Raw genomic sequence first — 25,245 nt, 5'->3', positions numbered from 1 at the left:
GCCTGCGATGGCCGCTGTTACTCAATTATCCCAATTAGCTTGATATATCCATCCGTTTCCCTGTTAACTCTATTTCTGTGTGCTTCTGTTTGAACGTGGATTTTTTTTTTATATTATTTTTTTTTCACATAAAAGTGATTGCCTTTTATGACAATAATAGCCTGCATGTATGTCGTTATAGTGCTCCCACATTTTCTGTGATACATGTTGTATACTAGGTGTGTGTGTGGTGTATGTGTTGTATGGGGGAGCACCATTAGTAGTAGGTATTAGTATGTTGTTGTAGCAATGCCGTATGCTTCAACCTCTATCATTCTGATTTTCTGCATAAAAATAAATGTTTTATTTATCAGCCTGTCCGTTTTCAATGGAAAAAATCCAAGATGACGCCTGTACTGTATGGGATATCGGTCCTACATCCAATATCGGATCGGATAATGTAAAAACGCACTAAAGATGTTTAAATTTTGAAGTAGGAGTTTAATACCATTTTGTTTATTTAATTTGTCTTAGCCCTTGGCCTGGCTCAAAGGTTGATTCGATTCTCGAGAGAATCTCGCTTGGTGACTGGTTCAAGGGTCAGATGCAGAAGGCGCTCTTGGACGCTGATACTCGTAGTTCGACGATTCCTCTCTCTGCAGCCCTGACCACCAGCTTGGACCTTGTACGCTACTGTTTTCGTAATTACATATTTTTGTTATTCTAAAATGGCCTCGCTATAGTAGACAAATATTTCTTATTGTTCAAAGGACCAATATTTTCAATAGTTCGGTGTGACGTCACAGAATAATGATGAATGAGTGATGTCAAAAGGTAAACAATACTGACAATTATAATTAGGACTTGAGTCACACGTATTCGCTATTAATAGATTGTGTTTAACTTAGCAGGCTATCGCCAGGCAAATATGGCAAGTCTGGTCCTAATCAAGATAATGAGATAGCTAATATTCGTAAATCATTTTCTATTCATGTTTCTATTTGAAGTTTACCCCTAATTTCATATAAAACATTAATTAATCGAAGTTAGTTAGTATTCTAGTCGGCCCCTCAAAAATACATAGCTTTTGGACGATAATAACGTGATCTTGACTCGTTAACCTAGATGTAGGAATAATCACGTCCTGTGTAAAAATACAACAACAGTTAACGCACGAATAGTCAACAATTAAAACTACATACAATTAAAACATCAGAACAAAACCGAAAAAAATATAGTAGGTACCTAACGAAAATATAGGCCCCCTTTTTGACAAGTGATTCTATCATATGATTATCGATATTGATAAATGTAATGTAAATGCAAAATTTATTACTTAAATACAATTTGTCTTAAAAATTTCACAAAACAATCGCAATTGGTGAGCTTATCACCTTCCGGCACTCTGCTCAAGTAGGCTAAACATAAACAGTTAATTTGTTGATTTCGCGTACTTTTTTAGAGAAACATATGTCAGTATACCTACTGTAAACTATTTTATATGTAAATACCAGCGTGACAATTGTGTCAAAGGGAATGGATCCACGACTGTAGGTACTAGTCGTTGTGTATTGTTACTCAGCCTCTCGGAACCACATCACAGTCACAGCGTTATCCTCCGATGAATAGACGATTCAATTATGTACTTACCTACAATACCTACGTTTATGCCGGTTGTATTACACTTAGATACATTCTTATAAATTTGACTCACCACAACTACTTGCCCGAAATTGAAATTACCTAACTTTGCTTAGACGATGCGTCAGCTCTGTCTTTTTATCTTAACTAGGAGAAACAAAATTAAGAAAATAAATATTGTATAACTAATATGATATAATAAGTACCGCGGACGTCTTATAAAATCATGTAGGTACTTTATATATGATTCATGTACACATATACTAATTCATTCGTATAGATTAGTGTAAAATAATTTAAGTATATTAAAATGCAATACATTATTAGTATTGTGAAACCCAACCATTTCCTTATTTTTTGCAATACTTTGACGGAAACCGCAAGTTTTTAATTATATCCCCCTATTTTTATCCACTTCCCTTAGCGATTGTATAATTTAATATCCGTCATGTCCACAACGGACAAAATTTTTCCTTTATGTTCTTTCTGTGAAATCATGAATAATTGAAATGTTATCTTCAGGACTGATCCAAATAAAAACATCAACGTGGGTCTGCGGTAAACAAATATATAAAGTGCTATTCCAATTATAATAACCGTTATTTTTCACGATTTATTATTATTATGGTAATTATGCTTGACGGTTACAGATGTACTGGGATAGAGCCAATTCTTTGTTCTGCCTGAAAGACTCATACATGAACCCTGATAGCGGTTATATTTGAAGTTTTTTGACCCAGGAAGCCAGCATAATTATATCACAAAATGATTTATGTACGATTATTTGTGTATTTTCCTTCGTAAAAGAAAAAATATTCATTCGCGTTTTCAGATTTTTACTAATAACTCTTGTAAAAACTATTTTTATTATGTTCAAAAATACTTACGTCAAAAATACATAGTTCGGTGCGCCTCATATTGTCACACAATTTTCCACGATAAAAATAAATCACAGCTTCGCACTAAAATTAACGCTTAAACACGCACAAATGCATCGTTCGTAAACATGCAGTTTCAACTTTCGAATCCTATCGGAATCTAAAAAATGCCGCGTTCCCGCGTCACTCGCCCCGCGCCGCATCTGACATTTTACACACTTTTCGAACAAAACGCGAAACTTGCACACTTTCGACTGCTTAATCGACAAGTTCACGACACTTTTGACACTCGCACAACAATCCACATGTAGTCGGTCTAATTCGGACCGTCCCCGACTTGGCAAAACTACACAAAAGCGAATAGTTTACCACCACTCTTGTACACACGTATACTGGCGTAGCGCTGTTGCCGATGTGCGAGGGAGATGGAGTGCGAGTTATCAGTGAGCTATTGAGTATTATGCGTGAGTTTCGAGTCGACGCGTTCGCGTGCGTCTTTTTTTTACGCTTGTTAAAGAACGAGACGGCGCTTAAAGGGTTTCTTGTGTTAGTGCTAAACGAAAGGGCAGTCTGATATTTAGTGCCAGTTCCTAGGGCATAGTACTTGGCGCGAGGGAGATGGCAGTGTGTGTGTCGGTTCGGCGCAGGTATCCGGATTCCCTGGTTGTGCGGCGGTGATAACGCCGGTCAGCGGTCAGCGTTGAAGCCGACCTCTATACATTATTAATAAATAATGTATAGAGATATTATATATATTATAATAATAATAAATTGAAATTGAAATTGAAATTATTTTTCACCACACCAACTGGTAAGGGCTTACTTTGCTATTCGAAAACAGATAGCAAAATTGCATTTTATCCACAAGAGTGCAAAGTAATTTCATACAAATTTTAACTTGATGTCATAAGCTGACTGGTAGAATTTACCAATAAATGATGATTTTGAATCATAAATATTGAATAGATTGATGGATGTGATTTACTTTGATGTTTTTAAGTCAGTATTTTGATCGTGTTGGTGTGGTGAAAAATGTGTTTTACTCGGTGGCAAAGTTTGTTTTACCTTCGTGCCTTGAAACCCTCGCAGCACTCAAAATTCCACTTTTTGAACCTACCTACTACCGTTCAATATTGGAATCTTTCGCTTGCTCGGGTTTCAATATTGGCACGTGCGGTTAAACAACAACTTTGCCCTCTTGTAAAACAAATAACTATTATTATAGACAAAAATAGCACGAACAGATAATTTCTGTTCAGATGAAAATTTAAAGTGACATTTAAAGTAAATTCAGTGACAATGAAGATATTGCCAACATGTTTAGAAGCTTTTTTCAGGTTGAGTCACCTTTGGCATCAACACAGTCGCCAGGGGTGCCGGATGCTGGTACTCATGGCCGGGGGACTACTACCAAGTTTACGGCTAATGATATTAAGAAAGCCATTAAGATTATGACGAGGGGTAAGTCTCCTGGTCATGATGGCCTCAGTATTGAGCACCTTCTGCATGCTGGGCCGCATCTTCCTCGAGTACTGGCCATGCTGTACACTTTTTGTATAGGACACGCTTTCCTGCCAGACAACATGATGAAGACTGTGGTGGTGCCAATAGTAAAAAACAAAACCGGTGACATTAGCGACAGAAACAACTATAGGCCGATTTCGCTTGCGACCATAGTAGCCAAAGTGTTTGACAGTCTGCTTAGTTCTCATATTGACAGATATCTAAAGTTACACGATAATCAATTCGGTTTTCGATCAGGTTTGTCCACGGAAGGTGCAATTTTGAGTTTAAAGCATACTGTCAAATACTACACAGACCGACAAACAAATGTATACGCATGCTACCTTGACCTATCGAAGGCATTCGACATGGTTAATTATGATATTCTCTGGCAAAAACTGAATGAAATTAACATGCCACCAGACTTAAGTAAAGTTTTGAAGTACTGGTATCAAAATCAGTCGAATGTCGTTAGGTGGGCGGGAGCATTCTCGGAGGAATACAGATTGAGGTGCGGAGTGCGGCAGGGCGGACTAACATCGTCTAAGCTCTTCAATCTGTATGTAAATGCACTGCTAGAGGAGCTCAGTAGCGCCCGCATCGGGTGCCATATAGATGGGGTGTGCGTAAACAATATCAGCTACGCCGACGATATGGTGCTGCTGAGTGCCTCTCCCTGTGGGCTTACTAGGCTGATAGGTATTTGTGAGCGCTATGCTAACAGTCACGGTTTGAAATACAACGTCAAAAAAAGTGAATGTATGGTCTTTAAGGTTAGAAACAGTTGCCCATGCGATATCCCACCACTAAATCTAAACGGGGAAGGCGTCATCCATATATTACGTCACAGTGTAAGGGGGAGGGGGGGGTCATACTAAATGTGACAAGCCCTGTTAAAGGGATACAAAAAAGCGTGACATAGGGGGGGGAGGGGTCCAAAAACCTGAAATTTGGTGTGACGTAATATGTGGATGATCCCGAAGTACTCAATGTAGTGTCACAGTTCAAATATCTCGGGCATATTGTGACATCTGATCTTAAGGACGATACAGACATTGAGCGGGAACGGAGAGCATTGTCTGTTAGAGCAAACATGATCGCACGGAGGTTCGCTAAATGCTCTAAACAAGTTAAGGTTACTCTTTTCAGGGCTTACTGTACCTCATTATATACATGTGGCCTATGGGCGAATTTTGCAGTAACAAGGTACAGTGCTCTTCGTGTTCAGTTCAATAACGCCTTCAGGATGCTGATGGGGCTGTCGCCATACTGCAGTGCATCAGGGATGTTTGCTGAGGCGCAGGTGGATTGTTTTTACGCGACTATGCGAAAACGATGTACATCCCTGGTGCGCCGGATTCGCGCCAGCACCAACAGCATTCTGAAGATGATATCTGAACGGAGAGACTGTGTTTATCTGAACCGATGTTGTAATATACATCTAAACCGCGATGTCAAATATCTACACTGACATCCGTAAAATTTGTAAGGTGATGTATGAAAGGAGGAAGTGAGATTTTATCAAATTTGACATTTACATTTTTATACCTCGGAACTTATTATTATTTTTAATATATTTTATTTTATTCTACGTGAATTAATTTACTAATATTGTTTTACTGACATTTATTTTAGTTATATTTGATTTAATTTCGCTTCCATGGTTTTCAATTAATTTATTTTAATTTATTTATTCTAATTTTGTAATGACATTGATAGAAAATTTAGTTTTGTAGAATACTAACCATATATTTAATTATTATGTAATTGCGTACTAACAACAATGATCTCAGTTGGTCCTTGAAATAAATGAATTGTAAAATTAAACAGATTAGTTAGGTAAATACTACTGCAATATTCTGTACGAGCTCGTTTACGTTATATAAGAAATAATAAAATTAACGAGAAATATGGTATGAAAAAAGGAGGATTTACAATGACTGTAAAGAAAATTAATTATGTTTCTCCATTGTTGTGAAAATTAATTATATTTTAACATGCGTTTTATAAAAAAAAACAGCATAACACCACAACACTAGGTAGCATAACAGAATATGCCATAAAAAATCGATATTATTGTCGACTTTCAAACGGGATACGGCCCATCACTAATTGAAACAAAACATTTTTATATTCTAGCAGAATATAATAGCACCTACATTATACGATGTGAATTGAAAATAAATTATCTCATTATTTTACACAAAAACTATAAACGTCTAAATTATAATGTCTAAAATTCTAAATTAAGTCGGCGTCAATAGAATTTGCGAAAATGTCTAATTTCCGTTGTACCTCATCAAATACTGGCTAAATCTACCATTGTTCTTAATCATTAAAAAAAACAAAAGTTCTTCATTTATACTTATATATTAAGTGCCATTTTTGAAGTAGTGCAGTTAATCTTTTTTTTGGTCCTTCGAACCGGAAAAGATTAACAAAGGGAAACTGGGTTTGATGAAAACTTAAGTTCATAAGACAGCTGGTTAGTACCTACATACTTACCTAACCACGTCTTTTTTATTTTTACACACATCCTTGCCACACTGAACTACCAACGAGATAAGAAAACAGTAAAGTTTTGGCAAACTATAAAAGTACATTCCTTCCTACACATACAGTACATACATACCTTCAGACATATAAGAGCCCCAAAGGTACTCAAAAAAACTGAACATGCCTCTAAGGCTATGGCAATGGGGACTTTCATTTTTGCCTCACCAGTTGGCGCCACTGTTGAGTAAGTGATTTGGCTTATAAATAAGATCGGCACCGAAACAAAATTTTATAAATTATAAATAACTTATCATCATATTTTTGCGCCTCTTTTTCTTAATTCCGTTTTCAAACCGTTCACATTAATCGCCAAATAATCCATATTTGCGATAATTTCACGAAGGAGATCACTTTTCAACACCCGCCAAAACCAGTGGTCGTATTAGTAGTTTTTTAAATCTCACGCGACAGCAGCGCCTCTAGTGGCAAATTCATACGTGGATATCCCCCATAGAGGCGTGTTGAGATACTTCAGATGTGATCAACCAAAGTTTTGGGTGCTCCAATAATTCGATGTTGACTGTACAGGTTTCTGCTTCGTCAAACGGTAGTTATCACAACTTGCGTAACGAAAAGGTAGGTTGTAGCTTCGCCTACCAATAACTTTACTGCAAAATATGGTTAAGTTACAATTGTGTTACTTTGCCGATAGATTTTCTCCTGGCGTATTTCAAACGCTATGCAAACTTCGTCTTCGCACTTTTAACTCGTTGTCTTACTCATATACTTATACACCCTGTTTTTATTGAATTCCGTTAACTTTAAGGGATGGTTCTTTAGATCAAATACAATTAATTTCTCTAATAAACTAGTCTTAACTCTATTGGTTATCGAGTTATTAAAGGAATAAAAAAAATACTGAACACTTGTGTGACTGCCTTTACCACTTCCCAATGTTATTTGTTGTGACATGTGCCGTCAATCACTTCACTTTAATATTATTCTTAAGGGTCTCACATACTAATTAATTCATTTATTATGTATGAAAACGAAGAAAAAAATTTTTTGCGAATTTTACTACAAGTGATATACAGGGTGGTTCCTGATAACGAACCTAACGACATGTCGAACTTAACGGAAAACAAAAAAAACACGTGTATACAGTTTGCTGCTAAAGTGACAATTGCATAGCTTCACGAATGACACGCAACTCTCGTAGAAACGGAAGAGCCATAGAGATAAATATGTCTTTACGATACCAAAGACATATATAACTCCATCTAGACAGATAAAGTCTAAGAAAAAACGTACCTCAGTACCATACAGAAAAAGGTACGGTGACCTAGATGGCGTTACACCTTTGGGGTACGCTCAGCTAGATGGCGCTAATATTAATATTTGACATTTTAACACATATCAAACCAGGAATATGGGCCAAATTGTCAAAACTGAGGTTCAAAAGTTTCAAGCCTGTGTCAAGAGATGGCAGTCTATGCACGGTGATTACACATTTTATTTCGACAGTAACTCTCTATAATACTCTATCCTCTTTGACGATACGCTAATTAATTATTTATTTGACAAATCTATCACCTGAAAATGATCCTAAACAACATTGCTAATTCGATATGCGCTTTCGCAGCTCGCTGTACATAAGAGCGGATTCACATTATCCGATATCGGATGTAGGAAGGATGTCAAAGGCAAATGTCAAAGCCTTACATATAGGATATCGGTCCTACATCCGATATCGGATCGGGTAATGTGAAAACGCTCTAAGATTTTCTGCCTCCCCTCCAGTACAATTAAGTTGGTCTTTAACTACCTATTTATCATGCTTACTTGGGGACTTTTTCTACTTCTCCGCATGACTATATATTATATGAGATGAGTCTATAACTTTAAGTTATTCAATTCGTTTCGTAGCAGTAATTTATAATCTAATTGATTAACATACATACATACAATCACGCCTGTATCCCATAAAGGGGTAGGCAGAGCACATGAAACTACTAAAGCTTCAGTGCCACTCTTGGCAAATAAGGGGTTAAAAGAAAACGAAACTGTGACATTGCAGTGACAGGTTGCCAGCCTCTCGCCTACGCCACAATTTAACCCATATCCCATAGTCGCCTTCTACGACACCCACGGGAAGAAAGGGGTGGTGAAATTCTTAACCCGTCACCACACAGGCAAATTAATCGAATGGGTTGTGTGCAGTTTCCTCACCTCAACTAAGTAACAAAGAATCTGTGGCAATGGTGTGAGACACGGAATAATATCGTCTATGCCTCTTATATCAAATCCTCGGATAACACTTTAGCAGACGTGGAATCGCGTCGCTCCCACTCAGATATCGAATGGGAACTAAATAATAAATAATTTTTAAGAAAAAAAAAAACCGTCGCCTTTCGGGTTCTGGTGAAAGCTACTTGCGAATGTTGGATTATGTAGAAATGTGTAAGTATTTTTTAAAACTGCTTTTAATGCTTTAATTATTAGATGGAAACACAAATGAATATACGTATAACGTTAAGGTTTGAGGAGTTTCCTCAATTCCTCATGAATCCGATTATATTATAAGAAATCGAAGCTTGACAAACTTTGACTTCAAAACATATGCTTAACAAACATAACTAAATAAATGTCACTGTTCTGAACTTAAATGCATGCTTTTCTTACAAAAATACCAAAGTCACTATGAGTGTGCCGTTCAGGTTTGAGGAGTTTGGTTCTGGCCATCATCAGCAGTTCCACTGCACCAAATGTCACTGTTCTGGACGAAAGTGCATGCTGTTCTTATAAAAATACCAAAGTCACTATAAGTATGCCGTTCAGATTTGAGGAGTTCGGTTCTGACCATCATCAGAAATTCCACTGCACCAAATGTCACTGTTCTGGATGAAAGTGCATGCTGTTCTTATAAAAATGGCAAATTCACTATAAGCGTGCCGTTCAGATTTGAGGAGTTTGGTTCTGGCCATCATCAGCAGTTCCACTGCACCAAATGTCACTGTTCTGAACGAAAGTGCATGATGTTCTTATAAAAATACCAAAGTCACTATAAGCGTGCCGTTCAGATTTGAGGAGTTCGGTTCTGACCATCATCAGAAATTCCACTGCACCAAATGTCACTGTTCTGTACGAAAGTGCATGCTGTTCGTATAAAAATACCCAAGTCACTATAAGCGTGCCGTTCAGATTTGAAGAGTTCCGTTCTGGCCATCATCAGCAGTTCCACTGCACCAAATGTCACTGTTCCGTACCTAAATGCATGCTGTTCCTTTATTAACACAAAAATCACCATATGTATGCCTTTCAGATTTGAGGAGTTCCCTCGATTTCTCCAGGATCCCATCATCAGAACTGGGTTCTGAGAAAAATGGGACCAATCTGTATGTATATACATTCAATCAAAAAAAAAATTTTCAAAATCGGTCCAGGAACGACGGAGATATCGAGGAACAAACATAAAAAATAAAAAAAAAAAAAACATACAGACGACTTGATAACCTCTCTTGAGATATGAGGCGACGGTTAACAATTTCAGTTTCAATACGATTATCAAGACATTTGGTATACTGGAACTGGACCTCCTTGCCAGTGCTTTAAACAAAAAATGTCTTGCATACATAGTAAAATTTTCTTTTACGATGATTCTAAAAACGATAAGAAATCATAAGAGACGCATGCGCGGATCCAGGGGGGGGGGATCATGGAGGTCGAAGTTCGTAAGTTTCTTTGATTTTGGTAGTCTGTGAGGCACAAAGCACAGCGCTGGTAGCCTAGCGGTAAGAACGTGCGACTTTCGTTGCGGAGGTCGCGGGTTAACCCCGGCTCGCACCAATGAGTTTTTCAGAACTTATGTGCGAAATGTCATTTGATATTTGCCAGTCGCTTTCCGGTGAAGGAAAACATCGTGAGGAAACCGGACTAATTCCAATAAGGTCTAGTTACCCTTCGGGTTGGTAGGTCAGGTGGCAGTCGCTTTCGTAAAACTAGAGCCTACGCCAAATCTTGGGATTAGTTGTCAAAGCGGACCCCAGGCTCCCATGAGCCGTGGCAAATGCCGGGATAACGCCAGGAGGATGAGTCTGTGAGGCACAAGAGGCAATAGCTCAGAGCAGGTGCTATGAGTTGCATAGATTGCTGCGTAGGGCACATTCGTGATCTCGGTTGTCGGAGTGTGTTTCTTCTCGCGTAGTCACTGCCATTTGTAGGATTAAAAGTGACGGTAAGTTTAAAATGGCTAGCGATTTAAAGTGGAGTTACGCAGAAACCGTTTGCAGTACTGTGACATTGCTTGAGCTACGCATGGAAGTTCCTGGACAGATCCGTAAGAAGCTTCAATTTCTCCGTATGACCATGTACCTATAACCACGGCTAAGTAAAGGCTTGTACGGAGCAGTTAAGTTTATCAACATTGATAAAGGCTGCCGATCGCCTCCGTATGTGGGTCGCCACTTGTGTTTGCCCGTCGCTTTGTGGGACCAAGTCGGTATTTTTGTGTAGTTACTAGATTTCAAAGTAATAAATAGGTACGGTCACATCCAATTCTTACAAACACGCTACTTGTATGACTCCTATAACAAACTTACCTTGTTAAATTCAATATTGTAATATTATAATCGATTCAATACCTAGCATAATTTAGATTTAAGACTTGCTGTACCCTGTCAGGGTCCATGTGAAACCAATATAAATATGTAACACCTGAATTATGAACTTCTCATTTTAGTACTGAAACCATATTATAATATTGGATCAACAAAATCAAATTGTCTGTGTCACGGCTAAATAAGCTGCATTGAGCTAAACTAAATACCAAGAAAAGTCCTTGGCACCTTTGGCTTAGGGCAGCATGTCATTTTTTACCCCACTGGCCCGGGAGAGCCAAGCCATATCCGATTCCCACGGACTAAACCTCCGTTAATCCCCAGCGCTTGCGGGCCCATCTCAATGTAGAGGCTGCTCTACTTCGCTAAGGACCTCGGAAACTCTTGAGGCGAGTGATGGAAATTTGATCCATCACCCGCAGGTTCCCATAAAAAGGCGAAAACTCTTCGCAGCCTGCCTGTATCATGTGTACCTATTTGAAGGGTACCTATTGATATAAGAGCCGCTATATAATTTTTTACAGGGCCTAGCGCGGCAATATTCCAAAACTGCCACTGAATAAAGTGCGCACAAAATGTAATTTTTGAAGCTATTTTTTGTTTCAAATACATTGTGCAACAATGACTGAAACTCTTAACACTATTACAGGTAGCTGAAACATGTTATATGCCCTTGTCTTACTCAATCCACGCACCGGAAAGAATGCGATTCGCCAGCCGTTTGCGATAAAGCCTCAGTGCCGATACGACCGCCGCATTACAAAAGTAATAGTTAGAAAACTCCTTCACAATTGTTTCTGAAAACAGTTGCGCAAACACAATTTTCTAGCAGTATTCCGTCGGTGCGTGAGGTGCGCGCGCGCTGGTCCCGAGGTGGCTCGGACGACCCGAGCGGTATGAGCAAACTATGGTTGAAAGACTAGTTTGTTCGCCCCGGCTCGTGTCGTTGCACGCCACGATATCCACGTGTTTAGTGCCGATTTTTACGCTCCAGATCTTTATCGGAAATGAACTGGTGAGTTTTTTTCAGTTCGATTTTAGTGTGGGCAACTGGGCAGTGGTCGTTAGGCGGGTTTCAGTCTTTGACGCTTTGGAGTACAGATTCAGACCACGCTGTGTGTTCACCGTCACCAATGCATGGTTGTGACAATGTATGGTCACGCCATGCTTCGCAGTAGATTTGCGTTTACACCTTAAGGGTTAAAGTTATGTTTCTAATAAGAGCCACTTGGTGGCGCTAAACTGAAATGCGGCCAACTATTTAAACTTTGTCGACCACAAGTAGGATTTACATCAATAATTATTTATGCAAACCGTTTCTCTACATGTTTCTCATTAGATATTGTTTTCTTAGTGAGATGATGATACTTACTGTATATCTCATCTTATGAGTTAACCTCTCGTTTCTATAAATTTAATAAACTTTCTTTGTTCAAGGACCCAAGTATACCTAGTATCAATTGTGTGCAGTGTTTTATTAAAGTGTCTCCATTAAATGTATAGCTACTTTGCCGTATCATCATCAATAAATCAAATATCATACGTAGGTATATAATATGCACGCTGAAATCACTGTTCAGCAAAGAATGTAAGTACTAATAGTTATTTGTTATACAAGGGGGCAAAGTTGTATTTTAACGCCGGGTGTGGAATAGAAAAACGAGCCAGTTAAAGGATTCTATAGTTGAACCACGAAAGCGATTCTAGAATCTGAACTCGAGTTTTTTTAACATACGAGAAGTAAAATACATTTGCACCCGAGTGTAAGAAAAGGATTCTTCTTCTTCGTCGTATCCTCATGGTTGAGGGACGTGACGACTGTTACTTCACCAGTGCTCTCCACGCCACTCGATCCTGGGCCCGGAGCATGCTCTGCAATGTGGTCACTGTCACAGACGTAAGGAAAGGTGGCCACATTGACACCCGACGTTTTTGACGGGATTTTATAAATTAATGATATTTAGGCATTATTTATTGTAATTTTAAGTAAAACTTCTTTAAAAAAAACCGGCCAGGAGCGTGTCGGGCCACGCTCAGTGTAGGGCTCCGTAGTTTCCCGTATTTTTTCCAAAAACTGTTCAACCTATCAAGTTCAAAATATTTATTTTTTATTTTGCGAACCGCCAAGGAGTGGAATGCCGTGCCTGAGTCTGTGTTTCCACAAGAGTACAATACAGGTCTCTTTAAAGCAAGAGTAAATAGGTATCTCATAGGTAAGCGTGCTCCACCGTAGACCGCATCATCACTTACCATCAGGTGTGATCGTGGTCAAACGTCTACCTATTCATACTGAAAAAAAAAAGTCTTTATAAAGTTCTACTTTTGTGATTTTTTTCAGCTTATATTAATATTATATTAATTCTACACTTGCCCGGGGCATCGTCCCTAGTATTTTTCATATTTTTCAACTTATGGTTCAAAACTTGGGGGGGGGGGGGGGCATATTCTTTTTTTAAGTTTTGGAGGAATTATTTCCTGAAAATATCAACAATATCAAAAAAATATTTTCGTAAACCCCTATTCATTTTTAAATACCTATCCAACAATATATCACACGTTAGAGTTGAAATTTAAAAAAATCACTCTCCACTTTACGTGGGGATACCCTAATAAAACATCTTTTTTTCCACTTTTTATTTTACCACTTGGTCGGCGCGATTGATATACATATTCGTACCAAATTTCAGCTTTCTAGTGCTAACGGTCACTGAAATTATCCGCGGACGGGCGGACAGACAGACATGGCGAAACTATAAGGCCGTTTTCACATTATCCGATCCGATATCGGATGTCGGAAGGATTTCAATGGAAATAATCTAAGATGGCGCCTGTAATATATGGGATTTCAAGAACTTTTATAAACTTTATCATTAGCGCAATATCTCCATCAGTCCATCTGATCCTGAAGTGCCCAAGATTTTTCCGATATCATCATCCCCAAGATTTTTCCGATATCATCATCCCAAAGACTGAAACATGGTACCTATTCTTCTTTTACCCGAATATTTTGGTTCATCATGCATTAGGTACTTTGCTTGACAACATGTCTCGCCTAATTCAATTTAAGCGTGGTAATTTCAATTTCAATTAAGAGCCATGCATCGATAAATAAAGGGTTTTTAATCGTTGGAGTGCTAAGCGCCGGAAACCTACAAATGTGATTTTCATATAATATATCTTGACTAAGTACGTGATGACTTGACTATTGAGGAACCGACGCCGACGTCACGCACATAAAGAACCTTGGTGTGGCATTGGATCTTCTCGTTTCTCGCTCAGTCTTAAAAGCTTAAACCGTCTCTCTTGCGGTTTCCTCAGCTCTTTTAAAAAGAGCTTATTTTTAATTGCTACCATCTCTTTCAGTCTGTCTAACAAGTTCTCTATGGGTACCTATATCACAGAATATATAATAGTACAAGTACAGAAGCCCCACTGCTTTGATGTTCACGAAATGCCGCCTTTTTAAATGCCTACAAAATGCTAACAAAGAAACGAGCCGCACGTGCGCCGCGACCGGCTATAGGGTTGCCTATGGATTAAAACGAATTAATACTCAGAAAAAATGTTATACTATTATATTCAAATCTTGGGTACTTTCTAGGTATAAATAGAGTATTTATATATTTTTATTTAAGCTCCAACATCACAAGCCTTATTCCACTTTTCCGTGGGACTTAATCAATAGTAGATCTGTGTAAGAATGTTCTATATGGTTTTTATTTTATTCAACTAATTATCATTAGACATTCCACACGCGAACATCGCATATGAACCTTAAAAAAATATCGCGACATAAAGTACCAATAGAAAATGCGAACGTGCGTTTCGTGAGAACGCGCGCCACCCCTGAGTAGGCCGCGAACTCGCGGCCGCCAGCATGTACTTGTAGCGCGGCGATAGAATCGCGGAGTGAGCCGCCCCTGCCTATATGTCAAAATTGGTTTGTATGTAATGTAGCATTGCTAAAGTGTGCAAAATATTACCGCCATGGACGCCATAGGGTTTTCATGCACCTTACCCATTACCTTACCATACACCGTGTTTTTTTTTGTTTTCCGTAAAATTCGAAGCGCCTATTCATTTTGTTTCATGACTTAATGTGAGAGAACCCTAGCACTTATTGTCCCAGATTTGTAAGAACCTCTTTTTGACACATGACAGCGACCACAAAATGTAAACTCGCGCAACCTAATGAAATTTTAAATAAAATCCTGTAATAATATTTAAAAAAATCAAGTACTTAAAAACAATATTTCCCTTACTTTAAACATAATCTAACACATGTTACATTTTTGCGGATCTTCGATAGTATTTTACGATATTAATTTATCACCCAGGATTTACTTATTATGTCATTTATCATTCATTTTTATTTTTAAACTAGTGCTGTGACAGAGTCTGTCATTTTTTGATTCAAATGACATTTCACTAAGTTGATAGAAATCGTATATTTGTTTAAGCGCCTCCTTGTACATAGGGCCTAGTCGATTCAACCAATTCGAAATTAATCGTTAGATTTGGCAAACGATACGTCTTAGCCACATCGCAACATACTTCAAAACAAATGTGTCAAAAATGTCAACTTAAAAATCTGGGACAATAGTGCTAAGTATCCGACGGCAGATGTCAAAATAATAACTACCTAATAAGTATTAGGATAAATAAAGGTCGTGGTAAAGGTGGTAATGGTCTTGTTGACCCATTTTTTGAAATAATTCAATAACATTAAGTCCTAAAGGAAACTAATTACCTATTGTAAATTGAACGATAGATCGGATATCCGTCATCCAATTTCTTACATAATTCTTCGGATCTAGTGCGTAAATTACCATAAAAATAGTCCTACGGTTGGTACCAACCATATTTTGACAGGTTCGGGCGTAGTGCGAAACAGCTCTTTCAGTTAACAGAAATCAATAAAAACAGGTTGTATAAAACTACTATAAAACCTTTGAAAAGAGGTTTGTTAAACAAATGCGGTCACCTCAAGCCGTTAATAATTAATATGATTAATGTAACATTTAACTGCCTGTAGCGAGGCGCTATCGCTGCTATGCTGAATATTCAGCACACATTCCTGTAGCAAGCGAGTTAGAGCCTTGGAAAACCATTGTAAATGTGTGATGTATGACAAAACGCTATACATATTTATATACTTGCTAAAAACAGAGAAAAGTGAACCTTCTACGGAACAGTAAGATATGTAGGTATGTAAGTGACAGCGTAGCTACCCATGAGCCTCATCAGCAGACACGTGGAGATGGTCGACAAGGTTCTGAATAGCTGAAGGATCTTAGGATCGTAGGAGGTAATTGCACAAAAGATCCCGATGGGTCGAAGTGTACGGGCCCCCGCAGATTTAAGATAAGATAAGACAACACAGCGTAGCCTTTTGGTTAGGCCGGCAGGTCATGTTTTTTTGTGGTGGCTGCGTGCAGTATCGTGAGCAAGGACCCCGCTAAAGATAAGGACGAGACTTGCTCATGTGCATTTCTGCTGCCGTCAGCTTTCCCTTAGTGCGTTTTCACATTATCCGATCCGATATCGGATGTAGGACCGATATCCTATACATTTAAGCGCCATCTTTGATTTTTGCCTTGAAATCCTACCGACATCCGATATCGGATCGGATAATGTGAAAACGGACTTAGTCGCCTGAAGTCCGGCGTCCACTAGGCTCACGGAGTCGAGTTTCATTAATTCGTTCTCTGCATTTCTTACGAAACTGCGTCCATTAGCGACGCATCGAATCGCATTCAAATGTATGGGGACTCTATTCGACGCTTCTCGATTTCGCCTAAACGGACGCCACCAGGCTTTATACCTACAGGACGGGACGAGATGGGTGGTTCTATTCTTTTCTGATGCCACAAAGCACGAAGTGTCAAGTTATGGTGGTCGGGGTTACTCTGTACAAGCAAGCAATGGATACTTACGGTCAGAACAATGTGACTGTAAACCGTAAGTAGGGCTTGCACCTGAACAATGTAATTGCGGGGAATAAACTTTATTGCTGAGCGATAAAGAGCTTTTTAGGATGTTTACATTGGTTTCATTTGAAAAGGGCCCTCGTTTTCAGGCTCAGGTTTATGTAACTTTATATTGATTTAGACTAACACGATTTGCACTCATAATTTTAGAACAAAACGGGACTTAATCGCGTAAACACTTACATTTATATTAGGCCCGACGTTTCGAACATCACATTATGTTCGTGGTCACGGGTAGACTGGCGAGGAATTGCATCAACATCTTCTAGCCGCGCGAGTTTCTCGAACTACCCGCACTTGTTCTTGATTATTCACTTTTGCGCTAGGGTTGTCACTTTGCCTACACACAACACTCACGACATCAGCCGGTGTGTCCCTCGGTGTTTTTTCACGCTTACATTTGCTAATCACTGGATTCCACGAAGAACGTCGGGCCTAATATAAATGTAAGTGTTTACGCGATTAAGTCCCGTTTTGTTCTAAAATTATATGTAACTTTACTTGCACCTTTATTGCGTATTCACATTATCCGATCCGATAACGGATGTCGGAAGGATTTCAAAGGCAAAAATCAAAGATCGCGGCTTAAATGTATGGGATATCGGTCCTACAACCGATATCGGATCGGATAATGTGAAAGCGCACGCATGGTGAACCTTAAGTATCTGGGTGCTAATTGCTTAATTTACAACACACTACCAACAGCTGGTTAAACGAAATAATATTTTGGGTTTTATTTTATATCAAGTGTGCAGGCCAGCACGGTCGCATGATAAACTATATAAAAACGTCAGGACGCACCGATGCGATTAAGTCTATCCCACTAGTGTGCTACACCAGCAGGTCTAACATGTGGCAAATATGCTTGGTACCCGTATTGTCGATGCCGCCTACCCTACTGTAGTCGTAGTGCAAGCGACGCTTGCAACTTGATGTTTGGTTGGGGATAAGTGTATTGTTTAACCTCTAACATGATGTATTTCTTAGCGAAAGACTGAATGTTATTTCAGTAGGTGAAAATTCAAAAGTCCCTGGCTGTAACTCTTATGCGAGGGGTAGATGTTTTCGGTTTTATCTCAGAAACTATGTCTCCTAGCGACTACCTAATCATTGTTTAAAATGTAGGCTGATTATTGCTACATATTTTACTCTACATATCCGTTCTTACTTAAATTGGGAAACCATCGGGACCTCAAGAGATTGTTCTTGGGTCGACAGGCTGGTGGCCGTCCGGCGGATCGACCCAGGTATCGCTGGGAGGACAGTGTGACGGCGGATCTGCGTCAGCTTCCAGTCAGTGACTGGCAAGAAGTTGCGCAGGATCGGGACAGGTGGCGATCTCTCCTTTCGGAGGCCAAGACTCACTTTGAGCCAAAATAGTTAGTTAGGGTCTTAGTTACTTTATCTGTTCTTGAAAGTCTGTAATCTGGTCCCTTTGCGATTACTGGAGTCCTTTGGTTCGCTTACTACATTTTAGAGACCCAAGAAAAGACCTGAAAATCGTTTAAAAACGTGTCTAAAATCTCGTTGCATAACGATTCATTATACACCGCACGCAAAGCGTAAAATTGTCAGCATTCCTTATCAAAATCGTAAAGATATCGTGGCAATAACTCCGGCCCGACGAGTAATCGAATCCCGCGCAGATTGCGATGAAATGAGCTCTGTTATCGATTTATGGGTCCTTGGTTATTATTTGCACGGATTGTGTAAGTCTCTCGATGTTTTAGTGTGGTATTCGGAAATTGTGCGTATGATACTGATAACCGAAACATAGTTGCGTATTAACCAAAGGGGCCGACTGATGATCCGTCTGCCGGACGGCAACGGATTGTCAGTTCTTCGGCTCTGTCACTTTTTAGTTCTGACAAGCCGTGGTCGTCCGGCAGCGGTTGGCGTGCCTTTTCACTAGAGATTTGCTATGCTACTTACGTTGATAATAATATGAATGCGTTTAATATCTACCAATCAGCTTCGTCGAACCCGTTCCCACTAGCGCTAATGCTTTGTGGAACAATGAACGTGATTGATGGATATCAGATACATCCACGTAGAGCATCTCTGGTGGAAAGACAGTGGTCTATTTCTCAAAGGTACAAGTAATACATTACAAGTGGTAATCGCTGCCTAATATGACAAGTTGAGAAGAGACTTGTAACTTTTAGCTTTGTGAAATAGGTAACCGACCGTCAGTGGTTCCCTTAATTTGTGAGGACGCTAAGGGTACACACTAGCGTTTTCTGAGTACCGACGTCTAGTCAGTGCTATGGACAATGGCATGATCAGCAACCTAGTTGCCTACTGCCTAGACCCCAAAGATGGCAGTGTGGACTGACTCTAAGTACGAGCAATTTCGTTCATTTTCCTGCTCTCTAGTCTCTATGGAAAATTATAGCTCTTCATTATATACCGTCAACTTGGCATGAACCCCCTGTTACTGCGATATAGTAATAAATAATAAATAAATATTGGGGACCCCTTACACAGATCAATTTAGCCCCAAACTAAGCAAAGCTTGTGCTATGGGTGCTAAGCGACGATACACATAAATAGATAAACACATAGAAAACATCCATGACTCGATCAGGAACAAATATCTGTGCTCATCACACAAATAGATGCCCTTACCGGGATTCGAACCCAGGACCGCGACTCAGCAGGCAGGGTCACTACCGACTGAGCAAGACAGGTCGTCAAAAAAAAATGAACCCTTTTCAGTCTCAAGTTCCGTTTCTGCCTACATCTTAAAAGTTCAGATACAAAGCATCCTTTTTGTAATGATGTATCATAAAAAGTCACCCTTCAGTAATTCCGGTATGGAAATGCAATCAACCTCCACTGCCCACAAATTAAACTGATTAATTGCGAAATAATTGATTTCAACACCCGCAACTCAACAGCATTTAAAATTGAACTGTTACATAGGATATTAAAGCACTATTTTCAATTATATTACGTGTAGTAACATTCGGCCTTCGCTTTTATAGCCTGGCGAAAAAGAGTAATGTTTTTTTATCATAGCAACACTGACTGTTCTCATGAAAAAAGTGACTGGTTTACATTGACGGTGGCGCCCCTATTAATTTCAACACTTTTTTGCCAGGGTGTACAACAGCAGCGGCTGGTCCATACAAGCCGATTCCCACCGGCATGCCTAAAATTGATTACTATTACTAGTGAAGAAGTATGAACCTGAGATGAATGTTAAGGTAGGTTTTTGCTAAAGTCTCAGTGTAGTTAAAAAGCCACTATTTTGTTCAAATTTATTAAACAGTTTGTATGCAGGTAACTTTTTTTCAAGAACAAAACGTGTTCTCCGAAGGGCTTTTTATGGATTTGACCAGCCGCTATGGTGTACAATATAGGAAAACTCATACTATATCTTAATGTTAAGGTAGGTTTCTTTTTGCTCAGTGTTGCCTAACATGAATTATCACCAGCCGCCACTGGTGTACCAATATAGGTGTTACCGGGTTGAATTTAAACTATTTTTATTACTTCTAGATATTTATTAAACTTCATGGCTATTTACAAATGTTATATACTTATATTGTATATATAAAATATTGGCAATTCGATATCTTTGAATGTACATCCTCAAATATTGAGATACTCTCCTTACGCCATACGTAATCTTTCAGTTTTGCCTACAATTTTCATTTTATATTTTAAATGTTTTGGGGTGTTTAAAAAGGTTTAACCAAAAGTCCTAGAGAATTTAAGAATTCAAAGCATTTTTAAATATATTACAATACTTTTTAGTGTTATTCTCCATTTATTAAATCAAATATTTAACTTTAATTTAACCATAATGTAGGCAAAACTGACTAAGCGTTGCTAGGTTGAAAATCATTTCATTGTTCTTAAAGTTGCCTATTTAATATCAGTTATTAAAGCAATAATGACAACCATTTTTACCACCTCACAACGCTTTGGATAAAACAGAATATAGAAAACACAGTACGACTGTCGACTTCTTAACAATTCTAGACCGTATCGAAAAGACGTAAGGTCCAGCCAAGTTTGACCAGTGGACACTCCTGATCCGCTTACATTGCTACGTAGCAATTATTCTTAGGGGTGGTACAACTTGACGTCCCTTTGATACAGATAATTACCCGATTTTTGACAACTTTAAATAGTCGAAAGGTATAATGACATGCTATAGAAAGGGACAACACGATTCGACCTTGTACTGCTGTCAAACTTAAGATTTTCTAGGAAGTGTTCTTTGATTCTTTCTGTACGTTAGTACCAAGAACGATTTAATACGGGACTGACAAAGCCCATCCAAAAAAGCGTACCCTGAAGCGTGCCCATACCGGCCTTTTAGGCTTAAAACTAGATGGCGCTGTTTCGAAGCCTGAAAGTCGCCAAAATCATATTTTCTCCAAATACTTTGCGTGTTTTTATTTTTTACAAGAACAAATGACACATTTCTTTACTTCAAAATCATGATATCACGTCAATACACATTTTGGAGTAGGTAGATGTAGTTCTCCATTCTGTTTTATCCGCGCACACCGTACACGATGTTTGTACCCCGTTTTCTTATACATAATGAAACTGAGCTATATAATATAAAGCCTGACTAGAAATATATGACTATTGTCAAGAGGGCGCTGTTGTTCTGATGTATGAGGTGACAGTTCAGTATAATATGAAGAAAATTGTTCTAATGTAATTCCGCTACGTGGCGCGTAGTCATATATTCCTGGTCAGACTTAAGTATTCATTGTCTATTTTATTTTTTCTACTTAAATAGTTTTTAAAATTCAAATTTAGAAGCTACCAACGGCCATTATCAATTGGCACAGATAATATCACTCTTTATTTGTTTTTTTCTTTTGTAATACAATCTGATATTGTTTTAAAAATATTCTTTTCTTAAATTTTATCTATGGAACATATTTTCGTGTATTGCAAAATAAACTTATAGACTATAAATTAAGCTAATTTAAAATAGTTTATTGATTTAATAAGATCTAAAATTGAATTAAGTTAGATTGAGCTCCACCTCCAAGATCTGTTTAATAATGATAATTACATAAATTCATATTTCTATATCGTATATACCTTTGTAAAGAAATTCTCAATTAATTCCCTAAAAATGTGGCCATCCAACTTAAAAGGGTTCTAATACTTAAGACACAGACATACGTCATATACAATCCTCCATATCATACCATATGTCCTCCATGTTATATGTCGAGACCTCAGGCCCCCTCCCCTCCCCCTACTAGACGATGTGTTCAAATTACTGCACCTATGCAATGAAAACTGCACTGCGCTTGGCGAGGAACAGACGCCTATGGAGGGACCTAGTCTTCAACAGAATGACATGAGATCACTATCCTCAGCAATTTATTTATTTATTTATTTCAAAAATAGTGATACAGCATGACAGTATTAAATACTAAATCACTGCAAAACTAAAAAAAAACAAGTACAAAACATTTTTTATACATGATAAACTGTTGAAAGACGTACATCCATCCTCAATCGCAATGAAGGAATGACTGGCAACAGACTAGCCGAAGGCGCCTACGATGAAGTGAGCTCACCCAGAAGATGCCTGTTCACTCTTGATTTGAAGGTTGGGTTATATGAGCTCGGAAATATAGCCGCCGGCAAGGAATCCCACTTGTTGGCGCATAAAAAAAGAAGAAGCAAAGCGCTTGGTGCGAATTCGCGGAATATCTACCAAGTAAGGATGGAGACCGGCCGTGCGTCTAAGAGTCCGATGGTAGAATGGGGGCGGTGGAATAAGCTCGTGTAGCTCTTGAGCACACTCCCCGAAGTGCAACCTGTAAGAGCATTTCTTTTTTTTTTGCCACTTTTATGAAGTGTTGTGATATTTTTGAAAAAAAAAAATGCTATTTCTACTCAGAATTACTAGCCTTTTCAATCCTAGTAGTTAAAAAAATTGTCCCATACGATTTTTTCTTATTTTGTTACCATTTTCCGTACATTTTGTATGGGGTAACAAAAGAGGAAAGTAACAAAAATGTATGGAAATTCTGGGACACTTTTTGTCTCCCAGTGAGATTGAAAGTACTCGTAATTCTGAGTACAATTGACCTAAAATTCTCTAAAACAATTAAAAAAAATATTGGCAAAAAAAAAAGAAATGCTCGTAAAACACCGACAGTTTCCGCCGATGGGCCAAAGATAAAGGATATTTGTATCTTTTCTTGTAATTCAGATGGAAAGAACTCAAAGAACCCCGTATTGATATTTCATGTATAAAAACGCTTCTATGCTAGAGAGCCACAAAAAATCATCTATCTTAAATATCTACTTTACGTCACTTGATACTAGTTTCAACATTTACAAATATGATAAATGACGAAACTACGGTTCCTATCGCAGGTTTACAAGTTTTCGCATAAAACACAATCGCGCATTTCTTTAACGATATAAGCGTTTGATAAGGCTCGGATCTCTGCCCACTGAAAATGCGAATATATGCCTTGTAAGTTTTGCAATGAGAATCATTCTTGGATACACTTTTAGAGAGGTCGAAAATACATATTTTCACGCGTATGTGACATTAAATTCTAATTGGATAATGTAATAACAACCTTTTAAACACACTTGCTCGTAATATGGATCTTGCAGTTTTTAGGCTTATTAAGTCAAGAAATTACACGCGTGCCTTTTTATTTTATAATCGCACGTGTGCGGAAATAGAAAATGCGATCGAGTTGAGATTGATGCTAGTCACTAATATTTTTCAGTACAGATGTGTTTTTTTTACGCACTAGTGCGAGAAGTGGTTCATTATATCCCAAGTTGAAACTTCGGAGAGCCATCTGTACTGAAAAACGTCGTACGATACACGTGCGAAAAGGAAATTCGTAACTTATCGCCACGATGTTTTAATTTATCGCCCCTCGTTTCGAACTTCCTTTTTTACGCACTTGTATCGTAATGTACTATTATAGTGACCTTATTCGACAATCAGGAAAACGAGTAAATACTTACATTGGGTTATTGCACCACAGTGACATTGACACATGACACTGACAGTTCGTGCCTATTTCTGAGTTGATTTGTTGAATATTACTTATTTTTACTCAACGACAATATTTCCTTGTTGACCAGGCAATGAACGGCGAAGCTGCCGTGTGACAATAGGCTTGCTTCCTGTACTTAAAATAAAATATTTTATGCCGTGCACGAAATAAAGCACCACATAATCAGAAGAAAAATATGAACAGTACTTATTTTTAAACATAATTTCTATTTAATAAGTGAAAGTGTAAGATATAAAGTACATGAATTGATCGTGACGTCACTCCTCAGTATTTCATAGTCATTCCATATTAACAAATCGTTTTGACAGTTCATAAAAAGAAGCTGATTTGATTAGTAGGAAACTAGCCTATTGTCACTATAGTGAAATAGGCCACGGGGCGTATAATACAATTAATACAGTACGTATACTGAGGGGGCTACCGCGAACAGTGAAGTTCTCAAACAAGACAATATATGCCTGTCATTCTCTGTCTAAGGTACAGCGGGACAAATCTCGACTGTGGGGAAATTGTAACTAATACATTTTCACCATTATTACACTATAATGTTGAGTTCTACACGTATCTACTGAACACGCCTACCATATAATAGCCGGTGGACACTCTATTTAATAATGCAAACATTGTAAAACATGGAAAAAATGGACCACCAGTCGAGATTTGCCCTGCTGTACCTTACAACATAATTTTTATACTTATTTGATATATTTTTATTTAAATTCTAGTATTATAGTTGAATAGACTTTTTTACTGAAACAGCCAAACTTATTTTGACCGGCTCAATTGAAATAGTGTTAGTAATACTTAAAGTTTAAGTAGTCATATAGGTTTGTGTTTTATATCAATTCCATATTTCAATATTTTGTAGAGTAACTCATTATATTTTAGAACATTATGCTAAAAGGACTTTAAGTAGTCACTAAAATCCCTTAGATCAACCACCATTGCTTATTCTAAAATTGTATCTAGCTACAACCTAAAATACTACATTTTTCACTACTCTAATCATATGTATTTATTATTGTACAATGCACACAATATGCTGTCAAATTGTGCGGAACCCATACAAATTTGTATGGTATGTAGTCAAGAAAATTCATGA

At 38.2% G+C, this 25,245-nt stretch overlaps 1 protein-coding gene across 2 annotated transcripts in view; it reads right to left on the bottom strand.

The window, feature by feature from the left end:
• LOC125230065 (protein halfway) overlaps window positions 1-2,894 on the bottom strand; it is a 50,324-nt gene extending 47,430 nt beyond the window's left edge. Inside the window, exon 1 of one of the 2 annotated variants that reach the window (XM_048135061.1) lies at window positions 2,508-2,894. In XM_048135061.1, the coding sequence (XP_047991018.1) occupies window positions 2,508-2,537 (30 nt within the window). In that variant the 5' untranslated portion in view covers window positions 2,538-2,894. The remainder of the gene's footprint in view (window positions 1-2,507) is intronic. The other variant, XM_048135062.1, reaches the window with a different exon arrangement.
• Between the last annotated feature and the right edge of the window lie 22,351 nt (window positions 2,895-25,245).

Source organism: Leguminivora glycinivorella, chromosome 10 (assembly GCF_023078275.1).
Source record: "Leguminivora glycinivorella isolate SPB_JAAS2020 chromosome 10, LegGlyc_1.1, whole genome shotgun sequence".
In the NCBI taxonomy this organism is placed as follows: domain Eukaryota; kingdom Metazoa; phylum Arthropoda; class Insecta; order Lepidoptera; family Tortricidae; genus Leguminivora; species Leguminivora glycinivorella.
Note: the sequence above shows the minus strand (reverse complement) of the source record. Positions and strands in the feature narration are given on the sequence as shown.